The 15076-nt window shown below is 38.1% G+C and overlaps 1 protein-coding gene across 1 annotated transcript; it reads left to right on the top strand.

Annotated features, from left to right (window-relative positions):
• The first annotated feature begins 3096 nt into the window (after positions 1-3096).
• Positions 3097-4558, top strand: LOC138889640 (uncharacterized). Its single transcript, XM_070172973.1, has 3 exons — positions 3097-3258; positions 3522-3767; positions 3854-4558. Exons 1-3 carry the CDS (start codon positions 3097-3099, stop codon positions 4556-4558), a joined length of 1113 nt encoding a protein of 370 aa, XP_070029074.1.
• The last annotated feature ends 10518 nt before the right edge of the window (positions 4559-15076 follow it).

Raw genomic sequence — 15076 nt, 5'->3', positions numbered from 1 at the left:
GTAATATTTTGGTAATCAATAAATGAAGCTCTTATAAAAATGAAAGTTGGTATTGTACATACTATTCCCTTGGCTGGTTTAACTCCTTATATACTTATCCCCAAATTATTCATGGGTAGGGTTGAATTGTAGGCACTAAGTAGGCTTTCTAGACTGGCATATCTCGGTTTACCGGCAGTCACGCTCCCCAAGGTCAAGGTGTGACAAGCTTTGTATCAGAGCCTAAGGTTTTAAAGTGTCCTCAAATGTTTTGGAACCATGTCTAGTAGAGTTGTTCTTATCAGTGTGTTGTTAACCACATCTATAATTAGGAGGATACTTGGACATTTAGAAATGTCACCCTTTTTTAATATTCTAGATCGTGCGATATAACTCAAGATATGAAGCTAATTTCCCCATCATGTCTCCTTTTTCAGATGAGTAGTCCACGAGTTAGAGGTGGTGATGAGGGAGTGACCTCACCATAGAATCTGGGGAGATTGCACAAGAGTTCATTGGGAGAATGCGTCGAGCATTGGAGGGATTGGAAGCAGTAGTTTCTAGGGGAAATTTCCTTGTTACCCTTAATGTAACCATGTCACCGAATCATGTGGTGCGATCACCTAGGAAACAAAATATAGTTGTTTGTACCAATATGCTGGAATGCTCAATTTTTTAGAAGCTCCACCTATGATATATTTGTTATGGAAAGAGGAGACACAAGAAGAACAAATTCCCCATACTAGGTACACCCAGCCAGGTTTGCCCAACGTGCAGAAGGGAATATTTGGCGCTGTGTCGCAAGTATGTGCAAGAATGTTTTAGGGGCGGCATGCTTGGGCAATTCCAAAGGCCCACACATCAAGACAGTACAGAGATTGTTAACCCTCCCGCAATGAAGGCCAAAAGAAAGGGTAGGGAGGATACTCATGGTGTAAGCAAAATAGTATGGTACCAAAGATCTCACCAGTGAGACGAGCCAGCCTAGAAGATCTTATCCTCATTACGAGAAGTGTATGAGGTGTCATTCAGGGGTATGCCGCTATCGTACCAATGCATGTTATGGGTGTGGAGTCAAGGGGAATAAGTTAAAGCACTACCCGGCAACCTAAGCTCACAAAGTAAGTCACTCATTAGTACATCATTATGAACACCCCATAATTTTCCTTATCATATATGCACCACTATATTGAAGAGCCAACATAAACATGATCTTGACGCGATATTGACTCACCAAACATCGCACTTACCTACTTTTTGAAAGAGATGCATTATTTGTGGAGCCTCTTTACCACAATTCTCTTATACATAACCTCTTAAGGAATTGAGTTCTATATTGATTTCCTTGAATTGAGTTATAACCCTAGGTTAATTCTTTTAACTTGCTTCTCCTAATTCTCAACAAAGGGCATTACTTGACAAGTTTCTTATGGGATTATCTATTAGAAATGAATAATATCTTTTGGCTTGTGCACGTACACTTCTAGCATTGACCTACATGACATCAAGTCAAATGTAAAGCAACCTTGTGTTAATACCTCTCTCTCTCTCTATCTCTCTGTCGCTCTCTCTCTCTCTCTTTCATGTGTATGTGGCTCATAGGATTTAAGGAATCACTTTACTCTTTTTATGAACATTATCATGAACCCTTTTCACTGTCTAGTGACATAAAATCACATCTTAACACCCTTCACACACACACACATACACACACACACACGCATATATATATATTAACTCAGAAGGTAAACAAGAGGTCGTTCTATGACGAATTTGTGAGGATCTCAAATTTCATATGAAGCTTTATACGAACAAGTGACCCCATCGAATGAATATATATATAGTGTACATTCAGTCAACTTCATTCCATCCTTAATAAGTAACTCACCTCGTTCCCAATACTGTATCTACCAATAACATGGCCTGGTATTGAATTCTGAGAGTTATTATGGCAAAAACATGTCTAGCTCATAACAAATGTTCATTCTCTCTTTTCACCTCTACAACATGTTATGAATGTGTTCCTTAGATAGTAAATTAATTGCGCTAGTGATAGGTTACAAGTACTTTACTTTATGTTTTGATGATCTAACAAACTTACTATCCAAAACCAGATAAGGAACCTATTGCACATTTACAAGAACTCAAGATCACAAGATCCCGGGATAGGATTCAGCTGGGAATATGATTCAACCCTTCAAAAGTGAAAGGAACAGTTGAGGGACCAGGTCCCTACCAGTTCCCGAGGAGACTGCACGAAGTCAACTTTCCAGTTGGAAAGTTGCTGTCTGCACACGCTACTGTGCAGAACAGTGTTGCAGTCAACCTTCTAGGGAACACATTTTACCTACCTTGCTTGCATCATTGTAAGTGATGTTACTCATGTATATATGCATGCAAGGGAGGTAAAACAAATCACTTGAGCATTTTGACAAGCTTATCAACATGACCATCTAGTAATCAAGTTTCAAGTGCTACAAGAACAAGGAACAAAATAGCTACGTACCAGTTCCCATATAGAGTTATTGTATGTCCTTAGTTGAGTTGTAACTTTGAAATAGTTCTTTAATTGTAATTCCTATCTAGCTTGTTTAGAATAATTCTATAGGAACCCATTTATAAACCTTAAACCAGTGTGTTTGAGTCTTGGCTAAAGTTAGTCATGTTGTAAAATCTTTGTAATAGAGTTATCACAAAGTGGCTTGTAATAGAGTATTACAAGTTAGTGAGGGATTAAGAGGTTAATTCCTAGGTTGCATTGGTTGTAATCTAAAAGTTGCTCAGTAGTGAAGTTGAAATCCTACAAGGGTAGGTCATTGTTTTTAATCCCATTGAGCTGGAAATTTTTCACGTAAAATTCCTCTTGCCAATTAATTACTGCTTTGTGTATGTGTGTATTGTTGAACCTAGTAGAGAACCTAGTTCTCTATAGAAATTGGTGAACCCATATATTTTATCAATTGGTATCATAGAAGGTTCTTTCTATTAGGTTAACACCTAGAAAGGATCCTCATGGCGGCTCCTCCAAACTTCAAAGAAGGCCAGTCTACTTACAGACTACCTAGGTTCAATGGATAGTATTATGGATGGTGAAAAACTAGAATGCATTATTTCATCATGGCTGAAGATTCTGAGCTATGGGATGTCATATGTGATGGACCATTTGCTCCTACCAAAAACCTTGGTGACCCATCAGTAGCCATTTCCATGACAAGGAAAGAATTCAGTGATGCAGATAGAAAGGCCATAGAGAAGAAGTTTCATGCTAAGAAAATTCTGGTATGTGGTATCGGACCGAATGAATACAATAGGATATCACCATATCAGTCAGCCAAAGAAATCTGGGAAGCCCTGCAGACAGCTCATGAAGGAACAAAACACAGGTCAAGCAATCCAAAATTGACATGCTCACAACTGAATACGAGCTCTTCAGGATGCAAGACAATAAATCTATCTAAGAAATGCATACCCGATTCAACTCCATCATTAATGAGTTTCACTCCCTTGGTGAAACTTTATCAATAAACAAGCTGGTTTGAAAGATCCTAAGCGTACAACCCAGTTCTTTGGAAAGCAAAGTGAACGTCATTACAAAGGCAAAGGACTTCCAGGAGCTAACTATTGATGAACTCGTTGGAAATCTAAAAACATATAAGATGAAAAAGAAGAAAGACAGTGAAAGAAGAGAGCCCAAGAAGGAGAAGAACCTGGTCCTCAAAACAGAAAACAACAAGTCAAGTGGTGAAGATGGTGATATGGCATACCTAACAAGAAGATTCCAGAAGATGGTTCGAAGGAATGGAGGCATTCCAAAAATGGGAAGTTCTAGCAAGCCAAAGAATTATGATCTCTGTCATAAATGTGGCAAGCCAAGATATTTCATCAAGGATTTCCCTCTCCTAAAGCAAGATCGTACAAGAACAACTCTGACAAAGCAGCCAAAAGGAACCTGTTTCCTGACAGACGCTTCAATAGAAAATATGACGCTGATAATATTGTGAGACAAGCTCTTGCTACATGGGGAGATTCATCAAGCGAATCTGGAGAAGATTATGAACCAGGAAACAACTCTATGATGGCAGTAGAAAGTGAATCAACCGAGTATGATTCAATTTTTGCTTTGATGGCCCAGTCTGATGATGAGGTAAATTTTCTGGATGTTCAAAGAGATCTAAAATCTTATTCTCCTAAGAAACTCATTTCTTTGTCAAATATGCTAATTGACACTTATCATAGTCTTATAAATGACAGAGATGTCTTACCAGTTGAACTAGAAGAAGTAGAACAGTCTAGAGATGACCTACTAATAGTTGTAGCCGATCTAAGAGAGTCAATTGAGAACCTGAAGAAACAAAGAAATGTCTTAAAGAAAAGTATTGAAAATGTAGAACAAGAAAGAGATGACCTTCTAGTAGTAGTAATGGACTTGAAAGAAACCATTAGGAAACCTACAATGGAAAGTAGTGCTGAAAATTATCAAAAAGGAAAGGAAGTTGCAAGTGAGTCACACATTAAGCTTGAAAATGAGCTAAAGTTAGTGAAGTTTAGTCTGTGTGCTGAGCTTGAGAAAAACAAATAACTTCAGAAAGACCTAGGTAGAGTGAAGAGTGATCTTGAAAAATCACTCAAGTGGACCTGGTCCTCTGATACTATCACTGCCATGTACTCCAACAATGGGGTAAACAGGCAGGGGATTAGGTTTCAAAGGGAAAGGATCCCTTGCAACCCTCATAGCAATTACGTTACTGTACCTGACAATGGGCTTTGCACCCACTGCGGTAACAATGGGCACCTTAAAGAAAACTGTAAGGCTAGATGTCAGTAACAACAGCAAAACAAAGCCTTTGCTAAAAACGTAAGTACCGGTAGAGAACCTGGTCCCTCATTTAAAAAATGCATAATTCTTGCATGGTCAAAAAGATCCCTTATTCACCCCTTTCCTCATTACAAGAGACCCAAATTGGCTTGGGTTCCTAATGCTAAATGCTAATCTTCTTGTGCAGGAAACAGTGAAAGGAAGTAGCCTATAATGGTACATGGATAGTGGCTACTCAAAGCATATGACTGGAAGTACAAATGATTTCCTTTCACTAAAGGCCCTACAAGAAGGGAGTGTATCCTTTGGGAATGGCAAGAAGAGATACATTCTGGGATTTGGAAGGATCGGGAAGTCTCTCTCTCACTTAATCAAAAATGTGTACTACGTTAATGGTTCGAAGTACAGCATACTCAGCGTTTCCCAAATCTATGCCAAGGGAAACAAGGTCGAGTTTGTGTTAAAAATATGTACAGTGACGAACCTAGTTACAGGTGAGGTGGTGCTAATGGCAAAAATATACAAGAATATCTATGTAGCTGATTTTGAGTCACTGAAGAACGGTTATTTAAGCTGCCTAAGCGTTGTTGATGATGATACTGAGCTATGGCATAGGAGGGTATGTCACGCAAACCTCACGCTATTGAACAAATTAGTAAGGAAGGACCTAGTTCGTGATCTACCCAAATCAAGCTTCAAGGATAACAAAGTGTGTGATGCATGTGTAAAAGGGAAGCAAGTCAGATCTTCGTTCAAGCCAATAAAGGAAGTCAGCACCGCAAGCCCACTCAATCTCTTTCACATGGATCTTTGTAGACCTATGAAGGTGCCAAAAAGAGGAGGAAATAAGTACATCTTTGTAATAGTGGATGACTATTCCAAATTCACCTGGACCTTGTTCCTTAGGACCAAGGATGAAACCTTTGAAGTGTTTGTTGCCTTTGTTAAAAAGATCCAAGTGAAGATGGGTAATAAAGTAGCCTGCATCAGGTCTGATCATGGGACGGAGTTTGACAATGCCAATTTAGATGAATTTTGCACTGAAAATGGCATCACTCATAATTTTTCTGCTCCAAGAACACCTCAACAAAATGGTGTTATGGAAAAGAAAAATAGCACTCTTCAAGACATGGCAATAACAATGCTAATTGACAGTGAGATTGCGAAATATTTCTGGGCAGAAGCTGTCAATACTGCGTTCTACTTGGTAAGTAGGTGCATGATCCGATCCCTTCTGAACAAAATTCCATATGAACTACTGAATGGAAGGAAGCCCAAGCTGACACATCTAAGAATTTTTGGGTGTAAATGCTTTGTTCATAACAATGGAAAGGAAGCTCTTGGGAAGTTCTTTGCCAAAAGTTATGAAGGAATCTTCCTGGGATACTTATATCAAAGCAAATCTTACAAGGTCTACAACAAAAGGAGTCAATGTGTAGAACAAAGCATTCATGTGATCGTTGATGAAGCTCTCCTTTCTGTGAGAAGGATAGACACGTTAATCAAGATAGAGAGCCCTTATCTGTGTCAGGTGAAGTAATTGACATATAAAATGGAAAGGTTGATATAATGAGCCATGTCATGGAATACAGTGAAGAAGATGCAAATACATCTCCATCAATTTGAGAGGAACCTAGTCCCCCGATTACAACAACTGAAGCTGAAAACAGAGTTGTTGATGCAGTCCAAGGAACCCCACTCTGTGAAGTAAGAAACGCTCAAGAATCCCAGTTAGATGTGCCTGGTTCCTCTACTAATGAGACTCAGGCACCAAATTGAAGGTTTAAAAGTTCAAATCCTCTTGACAACATAATCACTCATCTTGAAAGAACTCACTTGCCTTCTCAGCTTTTCTTTCCTAAATAGAGCCCAAAAATATAAAGGAAGCGCTAAAAGATACAAACTAGATCACAACCATGCAAGAGGAGCTGCATCAATTTAAAAGGAACAAGGTATGGCACCTGGTTCCTCGACCTGCTAATCGAACCATTGTAGGAACCAGGTGGGTATTCAGAAACAAGCTTGATGAGTTTGGAAATACAATAAGAAACAAGGCATAACTTTTGTTTCAAGGCTATAATCAGAAATAAGGGATTGATTATGATGAAACATTCGCTCATGTAGCTCGAATGGAAGCCATTAGAATTCTGATTACCTTTGCATCTCATATAGAGTTCACTCCATTCCAAATGGATGTCAAATGTGCATTTCTAAATGGCTATCTAAAAGAAGAAGTCTATGTCAAGTAGCCTCCTATTTTTGAGTGTCACGAACACCCTGATCATGTGTTTAAACTAGATAACGCATTCTACAGGTTAAAATAAGCTCCCAGGTCTTGGTATGAAAGATTGTCAAAATTCCTTCTGGAAAATAGCTTTGCAAAAGGGAATATTGACAACACTCTTTTCCTAAAGAAACGAGGGAGGAACCTACTCATTGTTTAGGTGTTGATGATATCATCTTTGGAGCCACAGCTGACTCTCTCTACGAAGAATTTGCTAAATTCATGGGGGGTGAATTTAAGATGAGTATGATGGGAGAACTGAATTTCATCCTAGGACTTCAAGTGAAGCAATCTAAGAAGGGAACATTGATAAGTCAGCAAAAGTACATCAAGGAGCTACTGAAAAGGTTTGATATGGTAGGCTCAAAAGTTATCGACACGCCCATTGCAACAGCTACTCTTCTAGACATGGATGAACTTGGTTCCCCTGTAAACCAAACCATGTATAGAGGGATCATAGGGTCATTATTGTATCTTACTACAAGTAGGCCAAACATTGTTTTTAGCGTGGGTCTCTGTGTAATGTTTCAATCCAATCCAAAGGAATATCATCTAGAGGCTGCCAAGAGAATACTGAGATATCTCAAAGGAACACATGAGCTGATCCTCTTTTATCCTTCAGGAGACAATTTTGTTCTTATTGGGTATACTAACGCTTGTCGATACGCAATTTTTTCTTACATATTTTAAACACGTATATATACTTTAAAAATAGTACATATGTAGTTATAACCATGAATAAGTTTTTTTTATAATTTTTCCATAGTTTTAAAAGCTCAAAATCAATTTATTTCTACTCTTTTATTATAGAAATATTCAATAATTATCCTTCAAATTACTTTGTGATGATTTAGCCATCTAAATTCAATTTTTATGCCAACATAGTGTTTAAATATTTTTAGTGCATTTTTTGAAATTACAATTACATTTTTAGGCTAAACACATCTTTGCAATAATAGCCAATACTAATGTATAATTACATTATTTATGCATAAATGGTCTTTTATATTTTTAAAATGTTAAATAATTTTAGTATACAAAGATATTTTTTGGTATTCATTTATTTATTTTTATAAATTATTTAGTTATTAAAATTAGCTATTTAAAATTTGGCCCTATTTTTTCTCAAATTTGACCCAATACCCAACCCAATTTTTAACCTAAACCTACTCAGCCCAAAACTTAATGCCTGACTCGGCCCCAATCTCATTCAATCTCGGTCGTTGATCATAGAGATCAACAACCACAATTAACCCTTTCCTTTTTTAACCAAACGACCCCCCTAAAACCCGGTCATTTCTCACCAACCGCCGCCCTGAATCCCTTTTCCTCTCCAAAAGATCTCAAGCCCTAACCCTAATTTACCCATATCGCTAATCATCTGCTGTCTTTCATGGTATTTCCCCACCATTATCAGGCCTCTAATGGCGTCTCTTACGTTGGTATTGCCATCTATAAGGTCCTTGAGGGACCAGGGTCAGCTCGCTTGTATCTATGGCCCTTTCTCTCATGTTCCATGCCATTCCGGTTTGATTCTGAGTAAGATCTTTCTATATATATGGGTTTCTAAACTTGTTTCTTCACCTCTGTGTTGTTCTTTTTGAAACTCTAATTTCTTCCTTCTGAACTTCTTAGATTTGTACAGATCTGAGATGGTTTGGACCTATTTCATATGGTTTGGACTAAAACATTTGATAATTTTAAGTGTTTAATATTTTGTTTCCTATATGTTTAACCCATTTCGTTAGGTTTTCTCTAACCTTAACTCGTTTATACTAAAAGCCTCAATTGTTTCGGCATTTTTTGTTTGGTTTCAGAGCTACTTGTGTACTGACTTTGTCCTTGCTTTGGTTCTGTGATTTTTCTTTAGCCAATTAGATGTCTTGTGATTTTCGTATCCTAATATGCCTCTACTGAGTTTCTTGGTTCAACTTGTCTACTGACTCTATATGTCTATGTTCATTCTGACTATTCATGGTAAACCAATATTTTTCTCCTTAAATCAGGGTTGTTTTGAATTTTGATTTACCAATTTGCTTCATTAAAAAACTATGTGTTGAGCCCTGACTATTCATTCCTTGCCTATTTGGATTTTCTGCAATATTTGCTGACTCTTTACGTGATTTTCTCTTAAACCCTGGACTATTCTGAAGTTCTTATTTTTGGTTTGATTAAACTCTTTTCCTTAACAAAATATTTGATTCTTACTTCTCTACTCGATTTGATTGAACTTTTTGCCTTAATTAGTTTTCTCTTGCCTTATTCATTATTTGTTGATTCTTGCCAATTATTTCCTTAATTGAACTCATGTTCATTCACCCCTAATTACCTACTCTATACCCAAGCCTTACTTGATTCCCTTCCTTAAATATCTATCATGCTTTTACCGTTGATTGATTATCCCTTGATTAAGGGGAAGACTCACTGATTTTACGTGTGTGACTGATTCTATGAATTGCCCTAATTACTACATAATTGGTCCCTTACATTATTTTGTTTAACTCTTGATTACTATATAACTCCCTCTTATTTTAACTTCTGAACACGAACAATAGTTCAGAACTACCACTTTTACACTCTAAAAAGGCTCTCTCTGCTCTTATTGCTGCTTGTGATCTCCGTTGTTCTAGAAGGCTGCAAGCCAAGGCTGAAAATTGCACAATACATTTCTCACATCTTGTGTTTTTCATTATTTAACTAGGTATGCTTCTGATTAATTTTAAGAATCAAAACCTATATGTTTACTTACTATTTTAGTCCATATGGCCTGAGTCCATTCTTGCCCCTGTTTACTGCTTACCCAGCATGCCTAATACTACCTATTCAAATTTGTAATTAGTATGTTTCCACTTTACTTGCTTGTTTGTTATCTTGTTTAACATGTCTACATATGAAACTAAGCATGTTTGGCTGACTACTATTTATCTAGCATGCCTAGACTCTGCCTTTGTGTAATTAGCATGCCTTCACCTGTTAATACTTGCCTAGCATGCCCATCTAAGTCTTTGCCTATTCTGCCTCACTCTTGCTAAGCAAATTACTCTCCCTAGAATGACTTCAACATGTTTCTGTTGTGATCTTTGCTGCATGACCTGCATTCTACCTACTAGTTCTATTGACCCCCCACAAAACTCTATGTATCTTATTGTTTGTGTGCTCCATTAAGGTGTACTCTCTATGTTCCTAATCCATCTTCCCTTGTGTGAAGGCTGCTTGCCAAATTACTCCCTAAAATTGTTTGTTCTATGACTTATGTTCTGATTGCAAAATTGTTTCTTTACACTTTCCTCAAACTGTTTTATCACTAATCATTTTCACAAGTTCTTTTTTGTCCTAATACCTTTCTATTAAACTCTTTCAAACCATTATGGACTTTCACCTACTCCTAGAATACTAGGTCCTACCCCTCTGGTATGTGTACTGCTTAGAGACCCTTGAGATCTCTTTGAACTCTGGCATATCAGGGCTGGTATTTTCACACTGCATAATAATCAGTTGTTATTTGAGAAAGGTCTAGGTGTGAGCACTGCCCAAGATCGTTGAGGTCCTTAGGAAACTCTGACACACCTAGACATAAAATTGGCTATGGAACTTTTGCATTTGAGACTACTGGAGGCTTGGAAATCATTTGGGCCTACCTCAGGCTCCCTATAGATTAATTCTTGTTCTATTTTTGTATTTCTATTCAATTCATTGGTCTGTAATAATTATTGTAAACAAACAGTGGGGTGACTAGTAAAAAGGGAGGGTAGTTATATGATGTGGGTAAAGTTGGGTAGATACCATGCCTATAGGGTCCATGTTGATTCAAATATGTTTGTTAGATAACATGCCTATAGGATCTTCTTTGGTTTAAATAAATTCTATTTGCTTTACTTCCACACAATTAGAAGTCATGCCTATAGGATCTAAATCAGCTTTTAATAATTAGGTACCATGCCTATAGGAGATAAAATCAGCTTTAATAGAAATCATGCCTATAGGGCTTTCAATTTGATCAAATGAATTCTGCTTGCTTCACATGATGTTTGATTAGAACTTAAAACCAGTTTGGTTAGAAAATCAGTTTAATTCATGTTTATTTTGAATGGGTTTAATTAACTAATTTGTCCGCTCCTTTAATAAGTTTCCAACGCTGCCTTAATTAATATTACTAGAGAACATGCCTATAGGGTCTAAACTGTTGTTAAAAAAATTGTTTGCTGTTTCGTTGCATTCTTAATCAATAATAGACATCATGCTCCTAGAATATAACTATTACGCATCTAGGCAAGCCTGTTGGGAGACTAAAATCTTGTAAACTATAAAATTGTGCCTTGTTATTTGAGACTGCTCACATTCAACATGTTTAAAACAATCAGCAGGCAAGTAGGACTCAGTTCTTTGACAATTTGGTCCTAATTCAATACTGGATACTCTCTGCTCACCTAGATATCATGTTCTAAGGTTTTTCTCTTAAATCCCTAAAACTGTTATCTGAGACATGCACTTAGTTGTTCTGTTTGCGAAGGTAAAAATGTGAGCCTTTAATTGTTCCCTCTTTAATGCAGTCCTAATTGTTTTGATTGACACTTATACTTTTTTCCTTTAAATACCTTACGATGGTCTAGAACTACCTAAATTAGAGGTCCTAAATACCTCCAGGGCCACAAGGAAGGGGCGGGTAGTGCACGTATAGGATATCTCTCAAGGTTGCTAGAACGCTTTAGGCTATGACCAAGGGGAGGAAATTGGGTAGTAAGGATATGATGACTACGCGCTAATATCACGTGTAGCCCTTTATTGAGAAGTGATTACCGGACATTGTGTGGGTATGATCCTGTAGGCTAACCAACCTAGGACCCCTCTTTCTCAACTCCCGTTGTTTAAATAAATTTACTTTTCTTTATATATGTGCAACTTGTTCAAGCCTTTTCCCTTGTTTCATTACTTGAATCATAAATGTTCTTAGAATGTCAAAACATGCCTTTACTTGCAAGTACGTGTTAAAATTGTTTATTTGTTAAAATAACTAATTCACATAGTTTAAGTTCGGTCGGTACCCACCATTGTTGACCGCGAGGGGTGCCTAACACCTTCCCCTCAAGGTTATTTAAAGCCCTTACCCTAAATCTCTGGTAATGCAAACTAGTCCATGAGTTAATTACTCTAGGTGCCCTAACGCACCATAATCCATAAGGTGGCGACTCTTCAAATACTCAATTCCAAAAACGAAATGAGTTATTTCCCCCCATGAATGTCGAAACCCAGACATCCCCGTCAAAAAGGGAAAAAATGGGGCGTGACAGCATGGCGACTCTGGTGGGGATATTTTTAGGCTCTTACCATAACGAACTTATCTTTTGTGAATTAGTCCAAGCATGCTCTATCCCACATACCCTTTCCCCTTATTTGAATCTAACTGTCTATTTTCAAGCATTTATGATTCTTTTATTCCTGAAACTGACTTGTCTCTTTGTTTTCTTTTCTGTAACTGTCTTTCAATTATTTAAATACTGCATTTATCATTTTCTTACGTGCAAATACTTGACAACATGCTCTTTATTGCTATATAAATCATGCTCAACATCATATTCCACTCGTGCGTAATTAATCCTATAGCAACGCTTGATGAGTGTTTGCGCCCTTCCTATATATCACACTTTAAATTCGGAAAGGCGTATTTGCGGTAAAACTGGTCGATCAGCGGTGCGTTCGACAGTTCCGTGCCTTTCCCCCTCAAGTTGTCCACTTGAGGGTCCCAGTCTAGACCTCTATAGCAACCTTACTCTGATCAAATTGTACATTCATCATGGTCAAACCTAGCCGGGTTAATATGTTGTCCACATAATAGCCCTTTAAGACAAGCCTTTTCCAAAAGTCCATCTGGTTTTCCATAATCCCAACGGACATAACCACAATTATGTGCATTAATTTGGAGAAATAAGTGTCAATATGCTAATCATTACTGTATAAATAGACAAATCTGGAAGTGAAAAGGGCCTAACTCTCTTTGTTTTACAGAAAATGAGGTATGAGGTCCCCAGATTCGGTATGGTTAGCATACCCTCACTCTTGCTATATTTGTGGAGGGATCTTCCTTCATGTGACCAAAACGATGTGAAACGAGTCTTAGGAAACTTGCCTTCTTTGATGGACCTTCAGCTCAACAAAATGTTGATTGAGGCTGCAACTATGTTTTGGGACAAGGAAAGGGATGTGTTCCATTTTGGGAACATAGAAATGACACCTCTTATATAAGATATAGGAGGATTTGCTGGGTTGCCTTAGGATAGCCCTAATCTGTTAGCACCTGAAAACCGCACTGCTAGGGGATTTCTGAAAATGGTGGGGCTGAAGAAGAATGACAACTTGAAATGCCTAAAGGACTCCTACATACCTTTTGAGTTCCTTTATGAAAGATACGGTCACAACAGTTCCTACCATATTTTTGACGATAAGTTATCAATCACATCTTTAGGTTGGATTCATCGTAAGGTCTTCGTGTTTATCATATATTTCTTGGGCATGCTGGTATTCCCAATCCAGGGGGATAGTATCCATACTAGGCTGGCCATGGTGACCAAAACTCTGATGGACGGGATAGAGGGGGAGACATACTCTATCATCCCTATGATCATTGCAGACAGGTATCGGGCTTTGGAGCGATGTCAGAAGGGGTTCAGGTTCTTCGAGGGTTGCAACTTGCTGCTATAGGTCTGGCTGTGGGAACATCTCCAAAAGGGACAATACCATCAATAATTTCCGTGAATGCCATGGAAAGATCACATAGCCTTCTATCATCCCAAAAGAATGAACTATATTCCGGACATGTTTACTCAGCCAGAGGACGCTGCAGGATGGGTACAACTTTTCAAAAATTTGACTAAGGATCAAGTCCAGTGGATGTTTGAGTGGTTCCCTACCGATGAATTCATCATCACATCTAGGGATTTTCCACACTTAGTGTTGATTGGGTTGAGGGGCATATACCCTTACGCTCCTCTCAGTGTTGTGAGACAAGGAGGCAGGAGACAAATCATACCACGGCTCGCTAAAATGTGTCACTTCAGAACCAATTTCCAAGGTGACGTCATCCCGTATAAGAATGAAGCCCAACACATGTGGACCTTAAAGATTATTGTGGAGAAGGATACTATTGAGACAGATCGATATCACGCGGGCCACTTATACCTTTACCCTTCGTGGTTGGAGACAATATAACGGGGATCGTTGAGCCAAAGGCTGGGCAAGGAAACAGGGTAATAGACGAGGTTGCTGAAGCTGAGGTAAAGTATAACAAGTTGCGGAAACGAGTTCGAGAGTCTGAAGCCAAGCATATGGCACTGCACAAGGCTGATATGGAGATGATTAACGAGTGAAATGAAAGAGTTGTTAAATCAAGCGAGAGCCTAGAATACCTGGAGTACAGTTTAATGGAGTGTGAAGGGAAGATGAGAAAAAGGGTCACTGACTGCCAGAACGTTAAAGGAAACAAAAGAGGGCATCTTGCAAGGGCATTCTTGCTGCTGAACCTGCGCGAGTTGGGAGAGTTGATCAACAAGAGCATCCAGTCTGGAGAGCGTCCGTCTGGGACTAATTAGATTAGATTTATTCGTTTTCCTTTCAAATGTAATAAGGCCAAGATACAATAGTGACATTATCTTATTTAGTTTCGCTTTGGTTCGTTTACTTTTACTTTAATGAAATGAGGCAATTATTGGCTCTAAATTTCTCTGAATTTATTTGTTGCTAGGCCTACCTCAGGCACAACGAGGTTCTCAAATTAGGACACGAATTTACATTCTCGTAATATGTGTTTAAATATTGCAAATATTTTAGAATCCTTACTGACTTGTTTACCTTTTTGTTTTTCTTTATTTATTATTCTCATCCCCTAAGATTGGTTTGCTCATACTGGCATCATCATCATATCACACCAGATCTAGAGGCCATCCACGTCCTCCTCCTCCAAGCAATACAAAAGCCAAAGGAAAGGCAAAAATGGATGACTTAAG

Source organism: Nicotiana sylvestris, chromosome 4, assembly GCF_000393655.2.
Source record: "Nicotiana sylvestris chromosome 4, ASM39365v2, whole genome shotgun sequence".
In the NCBI taxonomy this organism is placed as follows: Eukaryota; Viridiplantae; Streptophyta; class Magnoliopsida; order Solanales; family Solanaceae; genus Nicotiana; species Nicotiana sylvestris.
This window is presented reverse-complemented; position numbering and strand designations above follow the sequence as displayed.